Source organism: Peromyscus eremicus, chromosome 6 (genome assembly GCF_949786415.1).
Source record: "Peromyscus eremicus chromosome 6, PerEre_H2_v1, whole genome shotgun sequence".
NCBI classification, from domain to species: domain Eukaryota; kingdom Metazoa; phylum Chordata; class Mammalia; order Rodentia; family Cricetidae; genus Peromyscus; species Peromyscus eremicus.
Genome location: NC_081421.1, coordinates 112,478,200 through 112,504,859, shown reverse-complemented (window position 1 = coordinate 112,504,859; position 26,660 = coordinate 112,478,200). Strand labels below are relative to the sequence as shown.

General features: G+C 35.9%; 1 protein-coding gene across 2 annotated transcripts in view; it reads right to left on the bottom strand.

Moving 5' to 3' along the window:
* Unc5c (unc-5 netrin receptor C) overlaps nucleotides 1-26,660 on the bottom strand; it is a 350,025-nt gene that overhangs the window by 40,778 nt on the left and 282,587 nt on the right. The window contains exons 6-10 of one of the 2 annotated variants that reach the window (XM_059265033.1): nucleotides 23,845-24,012; nucleotides 21,326-21,490; nucleotides 5,655-5,711; nucleotides 3,554-3,745; nucleotides 2,539-2,883 (exon numbers count right to left, since the gene is read on the bottom strand). In XM_059265033.1, coding sequence (XP_059121016.1) covers nucleotides 2,539-2,883; nucleotides 3,554-3,745; nucleotides 5,655-5,711; nucleotides 21,326-21,490; nucleotides 23,845-24,012 — 927 coding nt within the window. The remainder of the gene's footprint in view (nucleotides 1-2,538; nucleotides 2,884-3,553; nucleotides 3,746-5,654; nucleotides 5,712-21,325; nucleotides 21,491-23,844; nucleotides 24,013-26,660) is intronic. The other variant, XM_059265034.1, reaches the window with a different exon arrangement.

Sequence of the window (26,660 nt, the reverse complement as noted above, 5' to 3'; positions counted from 1 at the left end):
TATTTAAGGAATAGACAGATGGTTCCACTGTTGTTTTTCTTGTAAATCGTGGAGAAACCAAAAACTGCTATTAAAATTTTAAACAGCTGCAATGATGCATTGTTTTTGATTAAAAAAAAAAGTTCCCCATGAAATTCTAAGTCAGGGAAATGCTAACCTCAGCCATATCAGAAAACATTTTCCCCCCTGAAATATCTGGTAAGCATCAGTGTTATTCCACAGCAGAGCTAGTGATGGGAAGAATTTATTTTATTATATACAACTCTAGAAAATGAGCAGCAACATCTCACCCAGCTACAACAGGTCTGTGCACTTCTCATTTGTTGATAATTGGTGCCCAAGATTATTGGTATCAGCTGAGTGAGAACTGGACCTTGGACGATAATGAGTCTATTTGAACTGGAGTCAGAAGATGCTGGAGATGCTGGCTTCAAAAACTGGGTGAAAAATTTTGTTTATTCAGTTTGAACACGTTTTCAGTTGATGTCCATGACGGTGGTCTGTGGTCTACCCTTTTTACAACTCCCGTAGTGCAGGCCAGCACTACAGAGAGTGACTTGGCTGAAGATATTTGGGTCTATCTTTTCATTCCCATGAAATGAATCTTAATTAAGTGCAGTAAAATGCATAGACTGTCTTTGTGAGGACAGTATCTGGCTTTTCTATAATGTCAAGAAAAAAACGAGGATCCTTGAGTAACGTGTAATGACTTGGCATGAAGTAGAATGCGCCCAATGAGACAAGGCAGAAGGAAAAGTTGCCCAAGTGGCTTTAAATCTCAAGAACATAGAATAGAGAGCTGAGGGGCTTAGGGGTGCAATTATTTGAATGTCTTGACAGAACACTATCTGTGAAGGTGTTGAACCATGGTGTTCTTGAAATGGAAAGGGCAGCTATGGTGATAGGGAAGTAGAATGTGGTGTTAATGTAAGCTTGGCTTATGGAAGGCACGAGACTGGAACAGGAAGGCTGTATATGAGACAATTTAGAGTCAGAATTAATTTTCCAATTAAATCATACAATGTACCTTGATCTTGCTATGGGGATGAAAAATTATAAATGTAAAAGAAAAAGAATAGTTAGAAAACAACTGTACTCTATTGAATGAAATAATCTAATATTTATTTACAACATTCTAGCTACTCTCCTTCCATTTAAAAAAGACTCTGTCATAATTCACATATTGGAAAGTGGTGGGTGCAGAAACAGGAAGAAAAAGGGAATTCAATGAGCATCATGGAAGAAAGCATATGTTATGGATAAATGTAATTTTTAAATAACAAAGGACTAGGATATGTTTGACTACATAGTTAGTGGACTATTATAAACATAATGATTTTAAAGAGCATAAAAATAGCATGGGAATTAATAAGAAAAGGTTAAACAATTCTTATGTAACATGATATCAGTTACATACATCATACAAAAGGAAAAATGATATTCTGTCAAATAATTTTAACTTTATTAGAGGACCTTTTCAAAGGGATGGGTAAAGAGTTATCAATGCACTGAAGTAGGGAATGAATAAGCAAAACCAAAGACAGCTTCATATTCAGGCTATAGATTCCTGTGGTTTTATACTTACTCATATATATATATATGTGTGTGTGTGTATGTATATATACACATGTATATACTAGTATCTATAATAATATCATAAACATTATATACTATGTATTAATAATAAATATAATAAAAGATATACTATATTATATGTGTAATATATATATAATATTACTTATATATAATATATATATAACATAATTACATAATTTTATATGACAATACAATAGGTCAGTGAAGTTATTTCTGTTATTTTATTGAAAAATATTCACAGACTTGTTGGAAAGCATTAGGCTGTGCTTTGCAAGTAGTCATTAGTTGTCTTATGTCTTATAGTTAGTTGCAAGTCTGTCAATATTACTGGAAATGAATACCAACTTTCAACACTGGCAGCCACTGACTTAAGTCATCTATGGAAGATGATTGTGTTTTTTATTCTTTAGACATTGCTAAACTATATAATGTACTTAAAATAAATAAAACTACAAATGTACACTAGATGAAGTTGAGATTGTAGACAATAAATCACAGATACTTTCTGATTGAATAATGTACTGAATAATTAATAAATGAAGATTCTGTGTCTTTTATGTAATATTTTCTGAAATTTAGCTTCCTTGAGAAAATTGGGCCAAACTAACTGACGGCATTTTCTAATTAGTTTGTTTTGAACTACAGGGACTACAGTGAGGGTTCCTGGGTTGATTATGCCTTCAAGGTGGTCAGTACCAGTTCTGAACAGAAAGTTCTCAGAAGAAAGTTCTTTCTAGAGGAACTGAGTTTACAATTGATTGGATGAAGATAAATGCTTTTGTAGATTTTTGTATGAAGTAATGCTTGAGATCTACTGAATGGAAACTTGAGTTAGACAACATCTAACATTTTAGGTTCAATAAAAACAAACAGAGATAAGATTTTAGAGACTCCAGTGTGATTTCAAGCTGCATCTTTGTCACTTAAAGCTTTAAGAATTACCTGAGTTAGGAATGATGAGGTGACCCCCAAGGGAGTTGAAGGTGCCAAATGCTGTGCAGGATGGGTCAGTCTGTCTCGCAAGACTCTGATTCTTCAGGTTAAGAGCCTCATTCTCTAGCAAGGATTGGGTCATCTGGGGAGACAGCTTGGATGTGAACTCAGAGAGGTCATCCTGGGGAGTGACAGCACCTGAGGTGTTATACACTTTGATTTTCAAGTTGGGCAGTGGGTCCAGAATTGGAGAATTGGTCATTGGGATTTTGTCTGAGACATCATGCAGAGCATAGACAGGTCCCCTGTACATGGCTGCAGCTGAGGTGAGGTCTGGGGGCACTGCCAGGAGATCTGAGTCAGAAAGAGAAAAGAATTCCATTTTTATTCTCCATTCAGACCATGCTAGATTGTTGAGAAACCACTTCACACCATTAGGCCAAAGCAAAGCTGCTCTGGCAACAGTGCAGAAGGAGAGCTCACAGGCTCTGGGAAACAGGGCAAACGTAGTGTCAGCATCTATCTTGTTATTGTCCATTGATAGGTAACCTTGCTCCTTCGATATTCTGCCTTGGGGTCTAATCATGACACTTACGGTATTCAGCCATTTCAACAGATTAGAAAGAACAATAAGAGTTACCGAGTCACTATCTGGTAATGCTTTTGCTTGCCTATGCTAAATTTGGATTCATCTGCACATCACTGCATTAAAAGCATTATAAGAAGGGCAAAAGAGACCAGAAAAATCAATGAATCAATGTAATTATTCTTTCAAATAGAAGTTAAGAAGCAGGACAGAGGTACTTGTCAGAAAAGCAAACCAGAAATGATCTGTGCATCTCATCAACTCTGACTTACTGTACCAATATTTTCATTCTTATAATGAACAAAGCAAACCAAAATCTCTGCCTTCACTCAGCTTCTGTTCTAGCTCCACTGGATGGCACAAATGCAACAGAATTTGAAGCTGTGAGGGCACACTGCTCACCACGTGTGTAACTCATAGGGCAGAAAGCTCACTGACCTTGTCTGGCAGCCTTGATGTTCACAGGCTGAAAGCCGCCATTGAGTGCTGAGGAATCAATGATGTCAGACTCAAAGTCACGGTGGTTCTTCCGGTAGACAAACAGGGCCACCACAACAGTGATCGCCAGGCAAACAGTGACAGCGATCACAATCCCAACATAGAGCGCAACATCATCTGAGTCAGGAGCAGCTGGAAACAGAGAATGAAACATCAGACCAACTGCTTCGAGAAACTTCCCACAGAACACATATGTATTGCAGTAATTTTTTCAGACATTTATTGCCATTTTTATAGGTTAATTTCAAGTCTATTTCAAAAGCTATATAAAATGACTGTGGCTTTTCAGTGGAAAATTATCTCTGATTTCTTTTTCTTTCTCACTCTGCATCAATCTACCCACTAATCTATCTCATAATTGGGCAGCATAACAGACTATTTATTGCCAGGCATTTAAAGAAACTGGAGCCTAAACCATCTCAAACCACAGGAAATAAAAACTTTATTACTCCTTTCAGGTGAAAAAGTTTGGGAAGGTTTTTGAATTCACTTATAGTTTAAAAAAAAACCAACAAAACAAAACAAAACAACCCATAAACACTATCAGAAACATCTGGCATAATTTTAATTTGTATGTAGATTGAACCAAGATGTTTTTCTAACTACCACTCAGTCATAAAACTGCTTTCTATACACTCTTCTCTTTTTTACTTAAATCAGTGCAAGAATGTATGGGAACCATGGGACTGTGCAATACAGCAAAGCAAGTGTAAGCAGTGAACATGGTGGCTTAGAAAGGTGTGTTTTCAGAAGCCCAGATCTGGGGCAGAAACTAATGTGAGCTCCAGCTTATGATGCAGACACAGTATTATCTCTCAGAACCCTGAGATTCTTATGCACCTTTGTTAGAGATTTCCATCTAAGCTTCTTTTTACTGGAATAAACTATAGCTCTGTGATGTGTCGGAGAGGAAAAGGTCTTGGTCAATGATCAGACGGGCCAGGTAAGCATTTGACCAACACAAGGTGCCATCTACAGGAGGCTATTTTAGGTAATACAAAAAGAGAATTCTTACAAATGTTGCCTGTTGCTTTGGTGGCATGAAACAGGCTTGGATAGAAATGGAAAAGGTGACAAAAATTGATTATTAAGACAAAACATAAAAAAAATCAGTTTGACATTGTTAGGTCTTTGTTTTAGACCCATCAGAAATATTCTGCAAAGCTAAACAAATCTGCAGTCTCCTCACTGTAAAGAGGTAGTTAAGCTGATGCTTCAGGTAGTCAAGAACAATTGAAAACTTCATGGTGAACTTATATACATGTACATTTGGGGGTGGTCATGGAGAGGATTTTCAAATCTGTAGGTTTTGTGATCTAAAATTTGAGAAACCTCTCTCCTAAGACACAGAGCCACATGGTTTAAGTGTGGAAATAACTCATCATTTTATCTGCCACGGGTTCCCAGCAATTACCAACTTTCTTGTGTCCCAGTGTCTTTAATTACACTGGCAGTTTATATGAATCTACTGTTGGAAAGTGCCCTCTTTAAAAACTATCACCCTTCCCAGTATTTCAGCTTTCCCATAGAACAAGTCAATATTGACAGCATCATCCCAACATCCCAATATTCTTCATTATGTGAACAGTGCTTTCAAAATGCTGACTCTACTTTGCTGTGGGGTTTTATTGGAGACCCTGTAGAAGAAATCTTAACTCCGATCAGAATAGTATATCTAATCCTTAATATTTTACTTTACTTATTCATGATTTATAGCACAACAGATCTGCATTGTCTCAACCTTTCCTTTTTAGTATTTGAACCCTGCCCTTTATGTATCCCAGCCAATTTCATGATATGTTTTCTCAGTGATGAGGACTAGTGCTGTCAATGGTAGACTGATAGCTTTTAGAGCTGGCAGCGACTTAAAATGACCCTTTCTTCTCTTCAGCATTGAGAATCTAATTTGCTTTTCATGTTAGAATACATTAGGCTCCTATTTCCTGTGTGCACATCTGTGAGCCAGCGAAAGGCAAACTTGAACAGGGGCAATAATGTTAAAGGACTGTTTCCCAGCATAAAACCCAAACGTCAAACTTACAAGAAAATCCATATTCATTCTGGGTTCTGTGTTCAGTTGAAATGGGGTAAATGAATCCTTGAAAAGAAAAAAAAACAATGAAACAGAAATGGGAACAAAATCAAATTAATGAAGGAAAACAAAATAGGAAGCATGAAAAAAATGGTTTAATTAAAGGAAAAAGGAAAAGAAACCTGTGGTCCTTTAAAATTCTGGTTGAGTATGGAATTATGATTTTGTGCCCCCTGTTTGCTCTGGAGCCTCACTAAGAATTAATAAGTAGGCAGATTGAATTTCAGAGCAAAAACTGGTCTCGAGTCACTAACTTTGGAGTGCTTAAAGTCTTTCTTTTATTGAGCATAAACTCTAATGGATCTAATTTATTTCAGACATCCAGGGTCATTAGCATAAGGAAAATCTTTTTTCCTTATCCCTGCCATATGCTTTAATTCCCAGGACATGCTCAGAAGGCCCTGAACAGTTTTCTTTTTCTTTTTTATTTAATCATAACAGCTTGCGTTTGGCCTCACAGAACTAAAGCAGGCCTGTCGTCACTGGTCAAAGGTTAAGTATCCATTTACCCAGCTGAGCATGCTCACCTCACCAGCATCTTGGGTCCACTTTTTGGATTTTTGTTCGTCACTTGTCCCTTTCATTTAGTAGGAATCCAATCAAGACTGCCTGGGGACTATATAGACTGTCAATACAATGACAACTGTGTGTGTTTTTTTTTATTTGAAATCATTTGAAAATCAATTGGGCTAAGAAATTTTAAGCTTATTTATTTTAGGACTTTAGAGGGATGTTTCACATTGGCCAGGTAATAACTAATAACCTCATCTCACTGAAAATGCTTTCTCATTTGAATGCATTCTGAGTAGGAAACCAATGAGAACAGTAGCGTAACACTAAAAATGCCAACACAAAGTGGAGGGAGAAAGGCACAAAATGGGTAAAAATGAGGACATAAAGCTTTTGAAATGAGAACGCTGTGGAAAGAAATGCAAGTTCAACTTATAACCGGCACCCAGTGTTCCCTAAGATTTAATATTCTGCAGCATATGAATTAATCAAATAACGTAGCACCATTTGGATTAATCAAATGAAGATGAACATGAGCATGTGAATTAAACATTCCTAGTAATACTCAAGGGCAAAAGACTAGAGAGGAACCAGAAGAATCACAATTAATTAGTTCGAAGTGAAGGTCTGGAAGGCTTTAATGGTAAGGGTAACTCTAAATCAGGCTGGAGGTAGCTCTTCTGCAGCCACAGAGCACTCACTTCTCATCAGCTATTTACCTATTTGGGATTTAATTCCGGGGAAACGCACAATGCTACTTTAATGAAAGTGAGGCTTGCTGGAGCACAGATAGGTTTGCTCTGAATTAATATTTAATGCTTTATTTTAGAGCAATGATTGCAACTTCCTACTTGGTTTTATAAATATTATATTCCTTATCCCAGTTGTCGGAGTCCATGTATTAGTTTGGTTTTCATTTTTAAACATCTCTGTCTGGTAATAGCTTTTTTCCATGTGTAGTCTGTGAACTCAATAAAAGGACACCTGGGACAAATAGAGCCTCTAGAAACCCAAGGACTAAGGGCAAACCTAGTTTACTGCTATGAAAGGAGAGCTGAGGATGAAGCCCTTCTTTTGGAAGTAAGGATGCTAGTCAGAGGAATGTTGAAAAACTTAGTTTTTACATGCGACAGGACAAGGATATGAGTGCAAACAGAAACTTGGAAATGTTCTGATGGTGATCTGGAAAATGTTAATAAGCACTTATAGCGGCCTGCTTAAGTGCGCAGGAACTCCAGATCTCATGAGAGGAAAGCTTCAGTCCAGACACAATGACATGCTCTGAAGTATATCCTCCCTGATGGCTTATCTTCCCATTTCCCAGTAAGACTCTTGTTTTTGACAGTCAAAACAAAGCATAATCAAAATGTAGTTCTCATTTTATTTTCAAATGCCCCATATTTACTTAGATCTAGACCATTCAATAATTAAATTGGTGTCATATGCTGTGATTCTGAGACATTTAACACTAGGCAAAGAATTAAGAATTCACTCACTCATTCATTCAACTATTTATTCAGTAGGTGATTTTGAATTCTACTATATTTTGAGTTCCAATCTAGTTATAGTAGAAGCGTTCTCCCTGCCCATAAGGAAATAAGTAAGTAAATGACATGATAGACAAGATCATTTTAAATATTGAAAATGTTCATTAAAAATCAAGCATAAAGGCTGATGATGTAGTTCAGTTGTGGAAGGCTTGCCTCTGACATGCAAAGCTGTGGATTTGATCCCCCATATGGAATATGTACAGCATCAGGAGTGGTGATGGACACTAGTAATCTCTGTACTTGGGAGGTAGAAGCAGGCAGATAAGAAGTTCAAAGTTATCAGCTATATAGCAAATTCAAGATCAGCCTGGGGTACATAAGACCTGGTTCAAAACATTGTAATCTTCACCATTGTCATCGTCATCACCACATCATCACCATCCATAATATAGAAGGAATATGTGGTTTGATTAGAGAGATGAACAGCAGCAGATCATGTAGGACTACTGGTCCACAAAGAAGTTTTAATTTTATTACTAACAAACAAAACTACTGGTCCACAAAGAAGTTTTAATTTTATTACTAACAAAATGAAAACTCTGTGTTTGAAACATGAAACAAGTCACTTCGGATTCTCTACAGAGAATGAACTGCAGAAGGAGCAGAGCCGCAGTATTTCAGTTACCACGCAGCTGGGAGATAGCTTTTAATATATCAATATACTTAGTGAAGTACTTGCATTTGAATTTGCTTTCAGCAAAACAAAATAAAAAAAAAAACTAAACGTCTCACTCACTATTAGTTATTTCTCATAGCCAATTAGGACAAATCTAGGCAAACTGTTAGTTTCCTACATGAAAAAATCCTAAATCGGAGCAGTATTAAAGTGTGCTCAGTGCTCCAATTTACTGTGTTATGGAAACATTGATGAAGAGTTTTTGAAAGCAACTCTGAAACTGTTTCCATCCCCTCCTAAACACGTTTGCCGCTACATAAGGAAAACACCACTTAGGAGGCTGGGATGGGAGTTTGCTGCACCCTGTAAATGAGAGAACAGAAGAGCATTTTCCAGAGCTTGTTTTTATGCTCTTCCATCTGATTCACCTCTCCTGAAACAACTGGGGACATTTTCTTCAGTTAATGAGGTGGCCCTGCTGAGTGCAGTCCTAGCAATAATGAAAAATAGCAAGTCCAGCACAACACAGTATAGAATGACTGTTTTGTAGTGTCACTTTGGAATCTAGTTCATATCTTAGGGATATTTAAAGTAAAGCCAAATGGAAGAACACCAGGGATGCTGGCCAATGTAGTGAACTTGAGTTCATGGTCTTGAATTTGTCAGCCTGCTAGACTTCTATTTGAATACCAGCTCTACCATTTCTTAAGTGGTGAGATGCTAGAAAAATGACATCTTCCCCCAAGTTTCAGTTTTCTGATCTGTGTAGGAGACTATAGATTCTTGTTTCCATAGCTGTAGAAGGGAGAAATTGGGTTTACAAAATGCTTATAATCAATCAATAAATGGCAAACAGTTATGGCAATATCATTATGAAGCACATTGTCGAACTGCATTGACATGCTGAGTTCTAAGGGAACATTTTTTTTGCACAGTGAGTGTGGCCTAGTTAATGAGTGACCTAAGAGATCTTGCCTTAATTTTAGCTCCCTGTTTACTGCAGAACCAAGGAGCCAAGTTTCTCTGAGAAGCCATGGACGATGACCTCCTTTAAGTACTATATACTCTTACTGTCCCCATTGAAAGGGGTTTGTGTTTAGCCTTTGTGGCTTCTGGCAACCATACAGTGACATGCTTCAGAAGCGAGTTTCCAGGAGCAGAGTGAAAATTGACACTGGCCTGATTTTTCAACTGGGAGTGCTCCATTTCTCATTGAGGGACTTAAAAGGGGGCAGAGGTGGTGGCTTTTATTCTTGCATTATCACAATGTTTGGGGCTTGTTTTGGCATTTAGTAACTGAGGTCCAAGGACACTAAATGCCCTGAAATGAGATGAACATTCTTGGGAACAAAATGTACTCCAAGTCACAACATTCAAATTGGTATTTTCACCGTCAGAGGCAGGAGGCCCTGGGCAGAATGCAGCATCCTTAGTCTCTGGACCAGATGGAGAGCAGTTTACAAGGGAGCTACTTATACCATGTAACCTCTTAAAAGAAGAACTTTGAATTCTTAAATAAATTTTGCTTTTTAAAGACAAAGTTTTCCTAACCTGGAGTACTAGAAAATGAAGGGTTAATAATAAAGAAAAATAATTAATTATTATTACTCTATGTATATACCTATGTGTGTATAAGAGTTGGTGCTCTGGCACCAGAGAACATGTGTGGAGGTCAAAGTAAAACTTTCAGGAGATAGTTCTTTTCTTCCACTATAGTATCCGGATGTTAGACTCAGGTCATCAGCTACTGAACCATCTTGTTGGCCCTCATCATAGAGAAAAGATTTCAATGAACTTCTAACAACTTAAAAACAAAAGCAGGTCTTGAATGGTGTGTGCGATGCTCCTTTGGCTCCAAAAGCATCTTATAATTGCTCATAACGTAATTTCAAGAGATCACATTGTCTAAGCTCTTCCAGTCAAGGAGACTGTGTCCGAAAGGCTGGAAAGGATAATTCCAATAGTATCCAAGTTAAAACTCAACCAAATGAAATTTGATTTCAGCTATTCTTGTCAATCATGTTGATACCCGAGTTTTGCCTTGTCTAACCCCAGGGTGTCCCATCCGCATTTGTTTTGACTCTAGACTTGGACTGCTACAATTACCCTACCCATTTTCTGGTTGATGGTATTTAAGTGACATGAGAAAGAAGTGACTCCTATTTTACTCAAGGTCATCTATTCATCCAGGGATGAGGCTGCCCTTATTTTCCAACTGATGTCCAACTGTTTTAAAAATCAGAGTCCATGTCTAAGTATCTTAAAATGGAAAGAGACATTTCTTTGGTTTCAAATGTCAGTAACAACACATAGTCTTTGTGCGGATGGCCAGTACCGGGGATCTGCACAATTACATGCCTGAATGTAGCCTATTTGGTGGGGTTTCATTTGGACATTGTCAGGAGCAGTGCTAGAATCTCTATTTCCCCAAATGCAGTAACTATTTTGATTTTTCTAGTTTTTAAGAAATTGTTTGCTTTCAATGAAGTATGAATAATAGATGATAGCAAAATGATCTTAGCTGTATAATTAAAATAATTTAATATTAACTAATTTTATTCTATCATTAATATTTTCACACCAAAATTATTGTGATGGCTAATTCTGATTGTCAACTTGACAGAATTTAGAGTCACTAGGGAAATAAACCTCTGGGCATATCAGTGAGGGATATTTTAGATAAGGAAATTAAGCTGGGAAAATACCTTAGTGTAGGTAGTAGCATTCTACTCACAATCTGGAGTTACTGATTCAGATGCACAGACTAGTCTCCATCTCCCCAGCCCTGGGACTACAGGCATGTGCCACTGTGTGGGTGTTCGGAATCAGCACCCAGGTTATTATATCGGCACAGTATTCCCCCAGCCCCAGAAAAAAAAAAAATAAAATGATAAAGCAGTAAAAATCAGGCAAAAGAGCTCATATGGTAACAGGAGTAAAAATGAGAAAGATCTGTGGTTATATAGTGACTCCAACATTTATCTGTGGGTCTTACCTTAGGTGAGTCAGTAGTTTCTAGTTAATGTTTCAATTTCTTGCTTTGCATAACAGAACGATTATTAGGGGTAGTCAAAGGATCCATCTATAAAGTTATTTTTTTCTATTTTTGAGTATTAATTAAATTGAACTCAAGTCATTTTTGACTCCATTTAGCCTCGTCCGACATTGAAGAGTACAGTTGGGAACAATTTCAGCTACAGCCTAACAGTGCATCATTATGTGAAAACAGAATAGAATTAAAATTAAAACTGAAATTCCTTTAACTATAAAAAACATAATTTTATGCCCTCTAAAATTTGAGAACTCCTGATACAGACTTAGGAAATACTTTAAAGGAAAGTATGCATGTAGATGCTGTGGGAATTATAACTCTTTGCATTTGGAAGCAAGCTAGTCAAAATGGAGATGCTATGGTTTTGTAAGGATTCTTGCTTGCCTTCATGGTTTACTCACTGTTGAATAATATGGCATTGTTTGCATGACCTTAACATGCATAAACAGACTTAAGGATGCTTCAAGACCTTTACAAAAGGGGATCATTTCTTCTCTGAGTGGATGACATTAAGATGCTGTAGTTACACATCATAATTCAACAGTTCAGTGTGTTAGCTGTGTTTTTTTTTGCAAGTTTGTGGTTCTTCTGTTTTATTTTTTTTCTTCTGTTTGAGACAAGATCTTACTGTGTGGTATATTATGGTCTGGAACTCACTAGGTAGCCTCAGCTCACCTGAGTTTTCTTGCCTTACCCTCCTGTGTACTGGGATTATAGACATGAGCCACCACACCTGGCTCAAGCCAATGTTTTCAAATCACCAAATTTTGGTTAGTTTCAGTTTTATTTATCTATTTGACATACACTCACTGGAAAACTTCCTAAGACTCTTTTTCCTTTAAGATCTGATCATTAGAAGAATCTGCTCCATGTAGACTTGCCCTTTTCCTTGACCTGGCTGCCTGGTCCGTTTGCCAGTGATTGCACACCAACCTAACATGCAAATTTTCTTGTTAAGCCTCAAGAGTAACTCAGAAGTAAACATACCCAGGTTTTTTTTTGTTCCCCTTCCAAGTCAGGGCTTATTTTGTAAACCCATCAGAGCACTAATGATGTCAAAGGTCAGGTTTGTTAAAAACACACAAGGTCATTTATTATAATTTACCCACTCTTCTGAGAGTTTATTATTGATGGGGCTTACAGAAATCCAAGTAAATGAATATGTAAAATTTAAGACATGACAACAGAAATGGAAAAGAACATTTTCTTATCATGATGTCAGTCATCTGAGGTTGCTGTGGCTATCTGTTGCTCCATCTTTTAGAGGACACTGGCCATGCCACACTAAGTTGGTTCATGACCTTATTTGTAACAGTTGCTAAGCACACCTTCTGAAAACAGATAGTAGATGTAAAAAAACCCACCAGGGAAAAGGTCTTATCTCAGGACTCACAGTGGATGCAGCATAAATACCTGAAATTCATCTCAGTTCACAGTCCAGCTTAAGCATCAGTTGCTCAAGTGCTTTTATGATGGAGAATCCAAAACCACCAATGTTTTAAAAGAAGAATAAAATATTATTAAGTTCAGGGGTAACACTCATAAATACTCCGTCATAACAAAGACTTTCGACAGAAAAAATAAAATTATAGAATCCTGAGCTAAGGTGACTTAATATGAAAGTGTATTAGCCCATCTTTTGGCTTTTGATGATAAAATATAAATCGATCTAACACCCTTGCACTAAACCCATTTTGCCCTGCTTGTTGGTGCAGCCTAAAGAGTGACATCTTTCCTGATCCCCCAGAGATGTCCCTAGAGGTGAAAGCTCTTGGTTTTGTCTCCTCACACTAACCTCTTTGGACTCCATAGGTGTTCATCAGGTTTCTGTGGTCTAACGTTTCTGACCACATCCTTGCTTTCAAAAGCAGGAAAATGTTTTAGCAGAAAGTAGAAAGGCAGACCACACTGATTATGCTGGAGACTATTGAGGACTGTGTTGGGCAGGAAGTCCATGGACAGAATATTTATTTGCCATCTGGGACACTGTGCACATCAAGAACTATAGAAAACACAGCTATGGCATCAACTTTTAACTGCAGATAAAAGTGTTCACTGTCTAACACTCACAGCCACGCTTTCCTACCAAACCGCTGTGTTGACAAGAATTCTGCTGGAAAGTGACTAGCACCTTGGCAAGTGCCCACCGCAGGCAGTTATAATCACATCATTCTGAAGCTAGAGAATGATGATTTGGTAGGTAAATGATTTCCCCATGCTCTAAGCACCTGGGGTTGCAGGGGCCCTAGTATGCAGTGTGTCCACACTGAAATTTACATGCAGAGAGTTCTGCTGCTTCCGCTGGTGAGAACTGATGGAAGAGCTGTGTGACATGCAAATGTTTTAATGAGTAGAAAGTGCTAAATTTGCACAATGCGTAACATTTTAATTTCCCAGAGTCAGGGGGTTCACTGATACAGACACAATTCCAGGCAGTTCTTATTTGGAAATTGCAATTTAAAATTTGTCCTCTGTTGCAAGAACTCTCTTTAGTAAGAAGTAATACTAAGTTCACATTTGAACTCTTACACATGCTAGTGTGGAAATTCAAATTTCAAATGAAATTAAAAGCTAAAATCCACAGGAATGTTTGCAGGAATGTACCAATTTAATCCAGCAGTACACATTCATGGATCAGACTACATTTAGTCTTTGGATAACTATTTTCCAAAGGAAGAGAAACACGGATTAAACTATTATAAAACATTACCTGCTCTTTAAAATACAAATGTATTTCGACATATAATCAGTTTATTGTTGGCTTAGCATTATTTAAAAATTTCTTAAGAGCTCTGTTACTCTCTTACTATTTGTGTGTGTGTGTGTGTGTGTGTGTGTGTGTGTGTGTGTGTGTGTTCCTGTTTCTCTTTCTTGCTCTCTGTCATCATATCACCTCATGCAATCCTATTTCAAGGCTTTTCTTTAAATACTGGAAGCAGCTTCCTTCATGTAATTTTCAGGATAACAAAGAAACTGAAATATTTTAATAGATAATCAGTACAGTAGCCCCTACATCACTGTCTTCTGAATAGGCATTATTACATAAAAAACATTGAAATTTGTTGTGAGACTTATTTCTTTCTCATATTAAAACAACTAGACATATGTTTTTGTTATTTTCAATATGAAAAACCCTGTCTTTGTTATTATTTTGTTTGTTTGTATTATATAATCCATGCTAGTCAGTGTATCAAAATACTTTAGCATTTGAAATGATTGCATTGTTTTAAAATTTGTTATTTTTTGTTTGTTTGTTTGTTTGATATAATCCATGCTATACAATGTATCAAAATACTTCAGTGTTTGAAATGATTGCATTCTTTTAAAAAATTAAGTGTGCCTACAAAAAGGTCCAGTTTCTTTGGAGGTTATTTAGAGACTCTGATGCCTTTAATTACCATTGCTAATGTATTTTAGTACAGCCACATTAATTCCTTAAAGTTTTAATTTGAAGGCACAATGTGTTGTCTCTAATGTAGCAACTTCTTGTTTTATTTAGGTCAATAAAGTTATGTCCTTTCTGTCTGTCTCTATCTCTGTCTCTGTCTCTCTATTTCAGTCTCTCTCTCTCTCTCTCTCTCTCTCTCTCTCTCTCTCTCTCTTTCTCTCTCTCTCTCTGTGTGTGTGTGTGTGTGTGTGTGTGTGTGTGTGTGTGTGTGTGTGTAATTCTTAAAAATGAACTGAGATGTGAGGGTTGCCTAAATTTTTATTTTATTTTATTTTTAAAAATAATTTTATTTAAGAATTTTTTTATTCATTTTACTTACCAATCACAGATTCCCCTCTTCCCTTCTCCCACCCCTCCAGCCTCCCCTCCCACCCTCCCATTCCTTCCTTCCTAAATTTATTGGAGCTTAGGCAATACCTTAAATATTTGGATCCTGTTGTACAAATGTCATTTCATAGCATTGCACAATGAATCTGATAGATCAAACATTCTAAGAATAAGGCTGGTTGCAAACACTGGGTGATATGTGCATGACAGGCAACTGGGAAACAATGGAAAACCACAATTCAATTGCAAATCCCCATGTCTTCAAAATACTTGATTTATTAGCTTTTAGTATCTCTTGCCAACCTGGGTTTAACAACTAAACTTTTCTGCTAGTATTTTATTAAATACTATCATTAATAATCTAATTCGAATCATCATGACGAAGATCTTGAGATAAACCAGCAATATTGCTATATCTCAAATTCAGAGGAACCACTGTCAGATCATGCTGGGACGCTATCCTTCCCTCAACATTTCTTTTTGAAAATGTAGTTTATAACTAGAAACATAATGGAATACCAAGTACAATGATATGCAGAACAGTAATCATATAGAAAAAGAAAAATACTTATAGTCTCATAAGCCCAGGGAAAGAATAATTTTCAACAATAATTTGCTAAGCTCATTTTATATAGTTATAGAAAAATGCATATATAAATCAAAAACCTGCTTTATTGGGTTTGGATCATGAAAATATTTTATTTTAGTGCATGCATCATTATGTATTTCTTTTGCTTTTCTTTCTTTTCTTTCTTTCTTTGTTTCTTTCTTTCTTTTTCTTCCTTCCTTCCTTCTTTTCCTTCCTTCTTTCTTTCTTTCTTTCTTTCTTTCTTTCTTTCTTTCTTTCTTTCTTTCTTTCTTTCTTTCTTTCTTTCCTTTTTTCAAGACAAGGTTTCTCTGTGTTTCCTTGGCTGCCTTGGAACTAGCTCTGTAGACCAGGCTGGCCTCCAAGTCACAGAGATCTGCCTGCCTCTGCTCCCTGAGTGCTGGGATTAAATTTGTGCACCACTACCACCCTGTGATTATGTATTTCTTCACCACTGCACTTTTAAAAATTATCTTTATGACCATGAGTGCTCAGCTTTGATGAGACAAGTGTTTCAGCTGCCTGACCTCCAAGAAGTAGCAATGTGAGAGCAAGAGGGTGGGGAAGAGCGTTGTCTTCTAGACATGGCAAGGCTGCTGTGCACACAAGTTCACAGCAGCTGTGTTGTTATCCAAATATGACCCACATACAATCAGAATAGTTCAAACTTCCAGCATGGATAAGGGGCTCCGAGGTGCCACCCTTGGCTTAAGAGCTCTTGGAAGTTTTTGGCTGCTGGGAAGTGAGAATTTATTATTATTAGCATTTATATTAATTAATTGAAATCTATTAATTCAGGTGAGTTTGGTGGGTTAAAGGATATTATAATTTTGAAAATTCTTTTCCTGAAATAATTTTGAAGATCTGAATATCTACTAGTAAAACACAAGTTTCTACTACAAATGCATGAACATTTAGTATAATATTAAATACTTTTATAACTGATCTTCAAAACCGTGTGTGTGTGTGTGTGTGTGTGTGTGTTTGTGTGTATGTGTATGTGTGTGTTACATATGTGTGTCCATGTGTGCTCCCTGTGAGAGCATTGGCAGAGATCAGAAGTCAACACTGAACATCTTCCTCTGTTGTCAACTTTAATATCTGGGACATTGTCTCTTTGTTAAGACTTCTCATAAAACCAACAGTAGCTTGGTAAACATTTGAAAATTACTTCAAATGGAAATTAAATATTTTAAAACTATAAAGCCCAAGCAAATTAACTTTATAAATTAGAACTATGAATAGAACAATAACTGATATGTACTTAGGCATAATGAAAAATGGAACTAAATGATGGTCAAAGCAGATAATCAAAGATTTTAGTCAGCTATTTAAAATAGACATTGTGAGTTCCATGTCTTCATTTTTAATATTCCTCGGTATGGTTTAAATATTGAACTCATCAAAACCATAAAATTGGATTTCTTTCCATAGGTTTTAAATTTCCATTGACAAAGTGAGTTTAGTTCACTTATATTGTATTTCTTGAAATGTATATATTTCTTTCTATCATCTTGCTTATTGTTGATATTTACCATGGCCTTTCTTTTTCCCTATATTCCTACCCTTAAATTTTTTACCTTAGTTTATATATTCAATTCATACATTTGTAGACAGTCTTACCATTATATCTGGGTCACTTGAATCAATGAAATGTAATGTGAAAAACATTACTATTTGCTTCCAGAATAATACATGATTTTTAAAATCCTACTTTAGTTTATAACTTATGTTTCACATTAATATCATTTAGTTTCTCCTTAATTTCAGCTAACCCTCAACTATTCTTTATTTGATTGTATCAATTCTCAATTTCCATTTTGTTGTTCACCCAGTGAGTTTTATGAGAAGCAAATGAATCCTTTGTTTCTACTTGTCTCATAATCTCTTTCAATTTCTACATTAATAAATGTCAAATTTCCTCATGTTAATTACAAATTATCCTACTATTGTTCACATAACATACTTTTATCATCTGTTTCTTTCAGCTCTATTTGATATGCATCCCAGTCTCCCGACTTTTTCTTCATCTTTATCTGTAGCTGTATCTAATCTGATTATTAATCTTGCATGAAGTTTTAAATTTCAACCATCATGTTTAAATTTTTCAACATTCTATTTGATTCCCCTAAATGTACCCATCATTGTAACAATATTCTATGCTTTCGTTGTCAAATACAGTTGCATTTATACTTTTACTTACTACTGTCCTGAGTCCCTGTGATGGGAGTGCCAACTCTTTTGTTTTATTGTAGGTTGTCCCTTACAGTGGACTGTTCTCTAGGGGATTTTAAACTGTTATTTCATGCAATTTTCAGGAATGGGCTTTTTTTCTCATAGACCAATGAACTTAGATTGCAGAAGGGACCTGTCTCGTGGCTTGCTGTCTGCTATGCTGCCTCAGAACCTGCTCCAAAGATGCTAATTACATGTCTTTCTATAGTATATCTCAAGTGCCATCCCACAGCCGGGTAGAGCATTGTGGTTTTACTACAGATTTTACTTAAACAAACACTTCACTTTCCTTTTTCCCTCTGTGATTTTCCTGTGGTTTCTTTGGGATGGTGGGCAAAAAAGTTCCACTTGTTTTTCATGGTGGGCAGCAATGAATGAATTACAGCTTTATTAAGTTCTTGCTCTAAATCTCAGCCCAATACTTTTACTAAGTCTCTGACCCCAATGCAAATCCTGACTCCCACACACTCCAAGACCCAAATCATGTCCACTTCTGCTCTTGGCCAGTCTGGTGTCTCCCACACAGCCCCTTCTCCTGCAGCCTTGCAATTATCTTCCTGGTACTGGTAGATTTTCCTCTCTTCTTCCTGTTCTCTCTTTCTCTTTGTGTGTATAGTGGTATTCAAGTCTGTAACATTTTGCCTAATATGTCTACATGTTTCGAATCAAAGGTGTTTCTATTGTTAGGTGGTAAAGAAATAAATGTGTCATAATTTGGTTGTTTTGAGAAAAATAATGACTAAATATTGACAACAGCATTTTCTATTAATTTCACCTTTCATAGATCTTAAATACCTATTTAGCTTATTGAAAATAATGTACTTTGGTATCTAGGGAACTCTTGAATCCTAATCAGATGTATCAGGAACTTAGAGCTTCTTTTACCCAGCAGTGTACCAATATTCATAACAGAATTAATTATATATAATTTGAGTAGAATTAATTATTTCATTTTATACTTGGTCTGACATTGAGTAGGCCGGCTTTGTTTTTAGGTAATATGATTGTATTGCTAAATAACTTAACACATTCAAGATATATGAGTTACCCCAAAGCAAATGCATATTAGATGTCAAATTCCTCATAGGCAACTGCTACTCTGTGGCTTTCTGTCCCAGTCCATTCTTTTCTCTTAACATGGACATTGTCTCTCTTTCAAGCTTTGTAGTTTTGTTGTTAAAAAGACTTTGGTTTTCCAACCAAAGGTAATATTATTTCTTTGTAAAACTTTGACAGCAATATTTCTCCAGAAATTCCAAGCTTAGTGGGAAACAGAGGCTGAAAGTGTGTGCTGTAAAACACTGTAATTATACAGCGAAGCAATCTCTCTGCCATTGTTTTATCACCCAGGAAATCAATAGTGGGAGAGACTACAATTCTCTGCTGGGGTAGAGTAGATCTAGGAGGACAGATGAGAGAGTTTATTGACTGAGTAGGAACTGCTAGCATAAGAAATCACAGCAGCAGGAAAAGATGGCTTTTTACCTGAGCGACTTCCATCTAAACTCCAAAGTGTTTTTGTCCCATAGGGACTTGATTTTTTTAAAGCAAGAAAACATATAAGTAAACAAACCAAAAAACATCACCTGTGCCCCAAATTATCTTTCCTAATTATAAGCACACTGCCAGCCATTATTGTTGGTAAATATTCAATCATGAGGGAAAATTCCATTATGGCTATGAGAAATGAGCTAGATACTGAGGAACTGATAGTCATGAGGTCTTTGTATGAATCTCTTGTGTTTGACAAATGTCATAGTTTAGAAAGTATTTTGTAGAGGCAATGTAGCATGTAGCACTACAGTCATTATAAACCATCTTTTTCAGAATTTAAATACATGTAGTAGAAGCAGGAGGTATTGTATCTATCAATGCTGAGTTATTATATTGAGAGAGGATGAAAGTATTAAAGAAAAACAACACCCCCAATCTAAATATTTGTACTTCTCAATTACATCAATCAGTTTGTTTCATACTAAAGAAGAATATGAAATAATAAAAAAGTGGCATATTCTATGTTTTTATTTTTTGTCCTCAATTAAAATTTGTGCCTGGGGATGAAACCTGTATCTCTAGACAGACAATTAATAAACAGCTGTCTTCTCTTTATTTTTCACATTTCTAGAATGAACAGTGAGGTACATAGTAGCTAACCCTAACCATCAGAAGCTTAGGAATATGGCAATGTTTGTGGAACACAATTGAGAGAGGCTCCTGGATTTTCATTCAGTATGAACAACATTATTATGTATTTGTACTTAAAGTGAGTTTTCTTTTTAAAGGTCCTTGTGTATATAGGATCTGAAAAGTAAACAAAGTTGCATTTGTGTGGTGAAAACAAAGTCCTTGTTCTTAAATAACAAACACAAATACTCCTCTGTGAATACATCTCATTATATATGCAGCATGCATGAGGAATGTCAACATTTGGCCACCATTAGTTCAGATTCACCATGGCACATTGTTTAATCCATTTGCCTGAAGAATTCTATGTGCTTTATTTCATTGTCAGGAAAAGAGATGATAAATAATGGACATCCCAAAGCTCTTCAACAAATGGTTAGGAGTTTGCAAGTATTAAATGCAAGCTATCATTTCACTGACAAAATTCTGCGCATAAGGCATGAATATATAATATAGCTCATTGCATCTACCATATCACCTGAGCCAACTTCTGTGCACATTAAAAATTGTTTTATCAATAATGTTCTCTTAGAATAAGCTAAATTATACCCATGATATAATTTCTAACGCAAACCTAGCACTTTCAAGAGGTTGAGAGATGTTCTTAACTAAAGATTTATTGTACATTCATAAAACTACCTGCAGAAATATTTATTGTCCTTGTATATTTTATATTTCAAGGAAGTTGGTTCAGTGCCAGGCATGAATTACAAATAAATAGCTCACTTTTTGTAAGACATGCTTTGATTCTATGAGGAGTTATAGGTACCCTCATGTGCTAGGTAATACAACTGAGTTAACAGTTCTCTGGAAAGAATGACAGCCTCTCCATGAAAATGGCTGAATTTTTTGTTGTTGTTGTTGTTGTTTTATTTGTTTGTTTTTGCTTGAGTGAAAGCAATACTATGTGTAACATTTGTTAACCTGACAACCAATATTCATTCTGGTTCCTGAGAGATAGCTTTTCCCAGTTATGAAAGAAAGCTGGGATAGAGCTGTATCATTACATTTTAATTGCTATTCAGTATCCTCAATTACTAATATTCCTTCAAGATATCCAAATGACTTGGTCTCAGACCTCTCGGTGCCTGCATTTCCTCAGTTTGACTTACCCTGCATGCATAGTCCATCAGTGCAGTTCTTGGATTGCAGGACCAGGCCATCACAGTCTTTGCCCCCATTCTTGGGTGCTGGAGCTGTACACTCCCTCCTGCGCCAATGGGTGCATTCAGTCCCACAGGTTGACCATTTGCTCCAGGATGTCCACCTGCCATCCACTGCCATGAGAAAAGCCAGCATGAGGTCAGAACAAGCAGTTATTTAAACGAGAAAAGAAGCATAGCTCAGTTTCAACATAGCAATAAGAATGGAAGAAGATATCCTAGTGAGAAGCCTGGAATTCACTTAAGCCTCTGGTGAATGAGTTATGCTCTACCTGTGGGAGCTCTGTGCATTTTGTTCCTTCTGATGGGTCAAGAAAGCCTTACTGGGACACATCAGGAGCTATGTAAGCAAGTCACCACACTTCCTATTTATTCATTAAAGGTGAGGCTTCTGGATATTGTATTGAAGATCAGAAGACTTCCTTTTTGATCTAAGATTCCTTCCTTTATAGTGTCATGTAAATTGTGAAAGCAAAGATGTATGAGAGCTCGAAGCAAAGGATGTGTAGTAGTGAAAGAACTCATCCATTCTCTTCTCTCTGTCTTCTCCCCTCCCCCTCTCTTGACTTCTATATTCTTTATATTTTCTTTTGTCATCCAGGCCACTTGATTTGGCTGAAACCTTTGCCATGCCTTCCTATAAAGACAATATTACTTATGATTTCTCTCCATTATTTGATGCTGTGCACATTTCTATTCATGCTGAAATAATATTTAAGTAAATCCCTAATTTTGGCAGTGACATAACAATTCAAAATTGACTCAATTTTTTTCTAATTTGGGTGGATTACTTGCAAGAAAGTTCAGTGATAATGAGCTGAGATTTCTCTATCTTGAGAATATACCATTTGATGTCAATTTGAAGAATAAACTGTCATACTTCAAAACAAATCCTTTTAAGTATACTAAAGAAATAGGATTAAAATGTTAAACCAACTTTAAAAAGTGTTTGATTTCCACCTGAAATACATAAATATTTATGATTACCTATAATTCTACATAAAATAATGCCAAACTCATTTATTGAACCTTTATACTTCTCAAATCTGGATACTGGAAAAACAATATAAATTTTAGTAGCTTACAGTGTTTGACAAATCTGTCTTATTACTGACTAAATGTACTACCCATAATATGTACTAGGATATAAACATGCTTATGTGCAGAATTAAGGAACACATTACTATTTCCATAATACAGGAGTTGTCCATACTTCCACTCCCAATTACCCAGAGCAGTGACATTTGCTTTGCTGTAGCTCAACAATATGTGCCTGTTACTTAAAGCACTAGCACATATTTATATGTGTGTTTATGTACGTGGTGTGCGTGTATGTACTGTGTGTGTGTGTACAGCCATATTGTTCTTTCGACTCAAACTCATCAATGGACTCTGAATTACATAAGTCATAACCTAGGTGAAATAAAGGACAGTGTATGGTAAAATCTGAACTTCTACACTTACCTATAAGTCAAAATTTGTTCAATAAATAAGAGCCCTCAAAGGTTCAGTACAGAAACCCATTTTAATACTTGGAATCAATACTTGAAAATGTAACCCATGGATTACATTTTTCTCTGTGCTCACTTCTGAGAAATGTTTTATGAAAGGATGAGCAGTAAAAAAAAATTGGGTAAAGCAAAGAGAGCTAAGTCTGTGTATTCAAACACTGAAATTGATAATAGAATCCCTAACCATTGAGTACACTGAATTTATGGATTATTTCAAAACAATTTTATCTTAACTTCTGGATATATTATATGACTAGGCATTTTAATGCGTTTGGGATTTTGTTTGGATTTGGGTAACTATTAACTCAAATTTACCTGGAGTCAAGAGCTGGTAGAAACATAAAATACTACAAGATGATACCAAGTGGCAGAGGGATGCAATCTTGGTATAAAAACCACTGCAAATAATTCATAAGACAGATGACCAAGATGTACAGATAATAAAGTGCTGGCCATGTTGTATTTTCCAAATCCATTATCTCATGTGTCACAAAGCTTAGCCTTTCTTTTAATTCATTCCAAATGTTTTATTTGCCCCTGTCCAGAAACTGACACTACATATCAACTATTTCAGGATAAAACATTTTCTAAATTTCAGTTCCTATTAATTTTCATGATTTTCTGAAGATCAAGGGTTGTTATTTCTAACGTTATGTGGTTTTCAATGTTGTCCAAATCATTTGAATTATTGTAGTGCAATTTTGCCTCTGGCAGTTTCACTGAGAAGCATAGGATTATATTCATGGTTGTTTGTTCTCTTATAGCACTTTGCATATTTAGGTGGTAAAGTTAAGGACTCTTTTGGAGGAAGGTTTAACTTCTTGGTAAGGTAAATACTGAACGTAGAATGGATTTAAATAATGTTTATCACACATTTAAGTCAAGATTAGGTATCTAGTTCTAGTATATGTTTTCAGAATGATAGAAAATATTTGGAAGGAGACGATATGAATTTACCTGGGCACAACGTAGTGCATGCTATTTTCTGCACACTCTGTCCCTCACAGAAGGCGCCACCATTGAGTGGGGCTGGATTGGTGCAGGTTCGTGTACGTTTCTGATATCCTCGTCCACAGCGGCTGTTACACACAGACCACTCTGTCCAAGTGGACCAGCCACCGTTAACTGAATGAGACAAACCACAAATGGTAGGTTAAACACATGGGAATGTACAACACACAAGCCACACACAGCATAAAGACTAGAATCATTCCCCATGTAGCCATAAAAAGAACAAGATTTCAATGCTAGAGGAGGCCATGGATATCATTTCAGAGTTTTGTTGTATAGCTGAAAAATCTAAATCGAGATATATAAAATTATTTTCCATGAGTTACTCACTTATAAAAATAAATAAGACTATGTTCTTTTTTCCTTGGCTAACATTCTTAAGAAAAAAAAATATATCCTTTTACCTAGTTAAACTCCAAAAATTACTTTTGACAGCTTATCTCACATAATAAATGTTTACATCTGGATGCCAAGCCTGTGAACCTAAGCCTGGGAACTAAATAAAATCACTTTGACTATCTAAAAAACAAATGATTATTTTTTTTCAGCATTTTCAAACTTCACAGCTTTTCAAGGAATTTTATGCAGTTTCACAAACCCGCAAACCTATATGAACCAAATGACAGAATTATATCTTCCAGTATCCTTGTTTCAAATAAATTGGCCATCTGATTGAGCTGGCAATTGGTTAGTACATTTGAAATAGATACTCATATTGTGCAGAAAGGCTAATTATGGTATGTGATGGAGGGATCAATTGTATGTGGTTACAAAACAAGAATTCCACACAACTCACTATTCATTTCTGGACATCTGCCTCTAGAAAATATTATGATATTTTAAAAAAGTAGTTCAATAATTTGTGCATATATATATGTGCACATGTGCATATATATATGTTTTTCGAGACAGGGTTTCTTTGTGTAGTTTTGGCGCCTTTCCTGGATCTTGCTCTGTAGACCAGGCTGGTGTTGAACTCACAGAGATCTGCCTGGCTCTGCCTCACGAGTGCCACCGCCACCCAGCGCTTATATAATTATATAATTTTTTAATGAAGTAATTTTAAACATGAATTGTTTGCTGCTAGTTAGAACACTATGGAACAAGTTTCCTTGAGGTAAAGAAGGTTAGTTACTGAATCAACACAGATTTTACACATTCAATGCTAATTATTTGCTCCAAATTATATTTTCTAGGAAATCTGTTAATCAGGAAGTAAACATGACTGCATTTCAGACATGAACAAAGGTATCTTCATAAAAGATTTCTAACATAGTGATAAATAATTAGAAGCACTTATGATGTTAAATATAGGAAAATGTTAAGTTGTACAATTATGCCATTAAAATAATAAAAGAGGGGGTTGGGAATTTAGCTCAGTGGTAGAGTGCTTGCCTAACAAGCACAAGGCCCTGGGTTCGGTCCTCAGCTCCGGGGGAAAAAATGATAAAAGAGGAGGTTATGTAATAAAACATAGATGTTTAACATTGTACATTAAATAAAAGTAACATGTGTAGTTATTATCTTAATGTACTACCTATACATACAAAATACCAGTGGTATCATATTGATTTCAAAAACACTATCTGTAGATGATAGAATCAAAGACAATTTCTTTGACCTTTTTTTTCCCAAATTTTCTCTGATGAATATACATTTATAAGCCAAAAGTGAGAGTAATGAAAAAGCAGACATAAAATAGATTCAGAGTATGAAATGATGAAAAGTTTCTGTCGACTGATGAGCCCAACCTATGAGCCTTGGACAACTCACTTTATGGAGCCATGAAAAGCATGAGCAGACGGTTGACAGGTAGGGTTTCAGCTAGAGCTCCCAAATCAAGTTCCCTGCTAAGATTTCTAACATTTCAAATGTTACAATGTTGTCATGTATGTTGTTTACTAACATGGGAAGCTGAGATTCTGAGTTACATGTACAATTTCCAGTCTTTTGACATTCTAATGTCTTTTCTAAAATCAGAAACTTTTAGACTTTTTTTTTTTCAGATACTGGACACATCTCTCAATTTATAGAGAAAGAGAAGAGGACTCTAAACTTACAGGTTAAAAAGCTAGTTAGTTGCTGATCAAGGCCTAGTGGCTTCATCTTTGGTCCTGACCCTTGTCTAAAAATGCTTAAGCTATTTATGTATGATCCTTCCTCATAACAACACTGTCATTACATTTGAAGGTATTGAAATCATGCTATATCTAGAAAAAGATTTGTATCTATATTAAATACCTATAGAATGCATCTATTTATAGTGTGCCTTCATTAGTTATTTGTGATTGGCACACACTATGATTGGGCCCCATTGCTTCTTTGCATTTTAAATGTTGTTAATCAAGTGTTTCAGGCAGTTTAAACTAAGATAAAAAGTACAAAACAATTTCGTGTGATTTAAAGAATACAATTGCTTACAATTCAACATAGCCATTATCTGGACTAGGAAATTAAACTCCAGAGTAATCAGAGGATTAAAAAAAATTGGAATGCTTCTGTTCTGTAATTAAAATGGCACTTTCAAAGTATCTCCGTGCAGCCTCTGGAACATCATGATGATTTCTGTTTTTGTGTCTCCTCATTTTGTCACTGATACAACCACACAATAGTACTGTCAGAGAGGGAACAAATTAATCTCTCTGTCTCTTTCTCTCCCTGTCTCTACCCCCCCCTCTCTCTCTCTCTTTCTCTCTCTCTCTCTCTAATATATATATAGATTATATATAATCTATATATATAATATATATATAAATGCATAT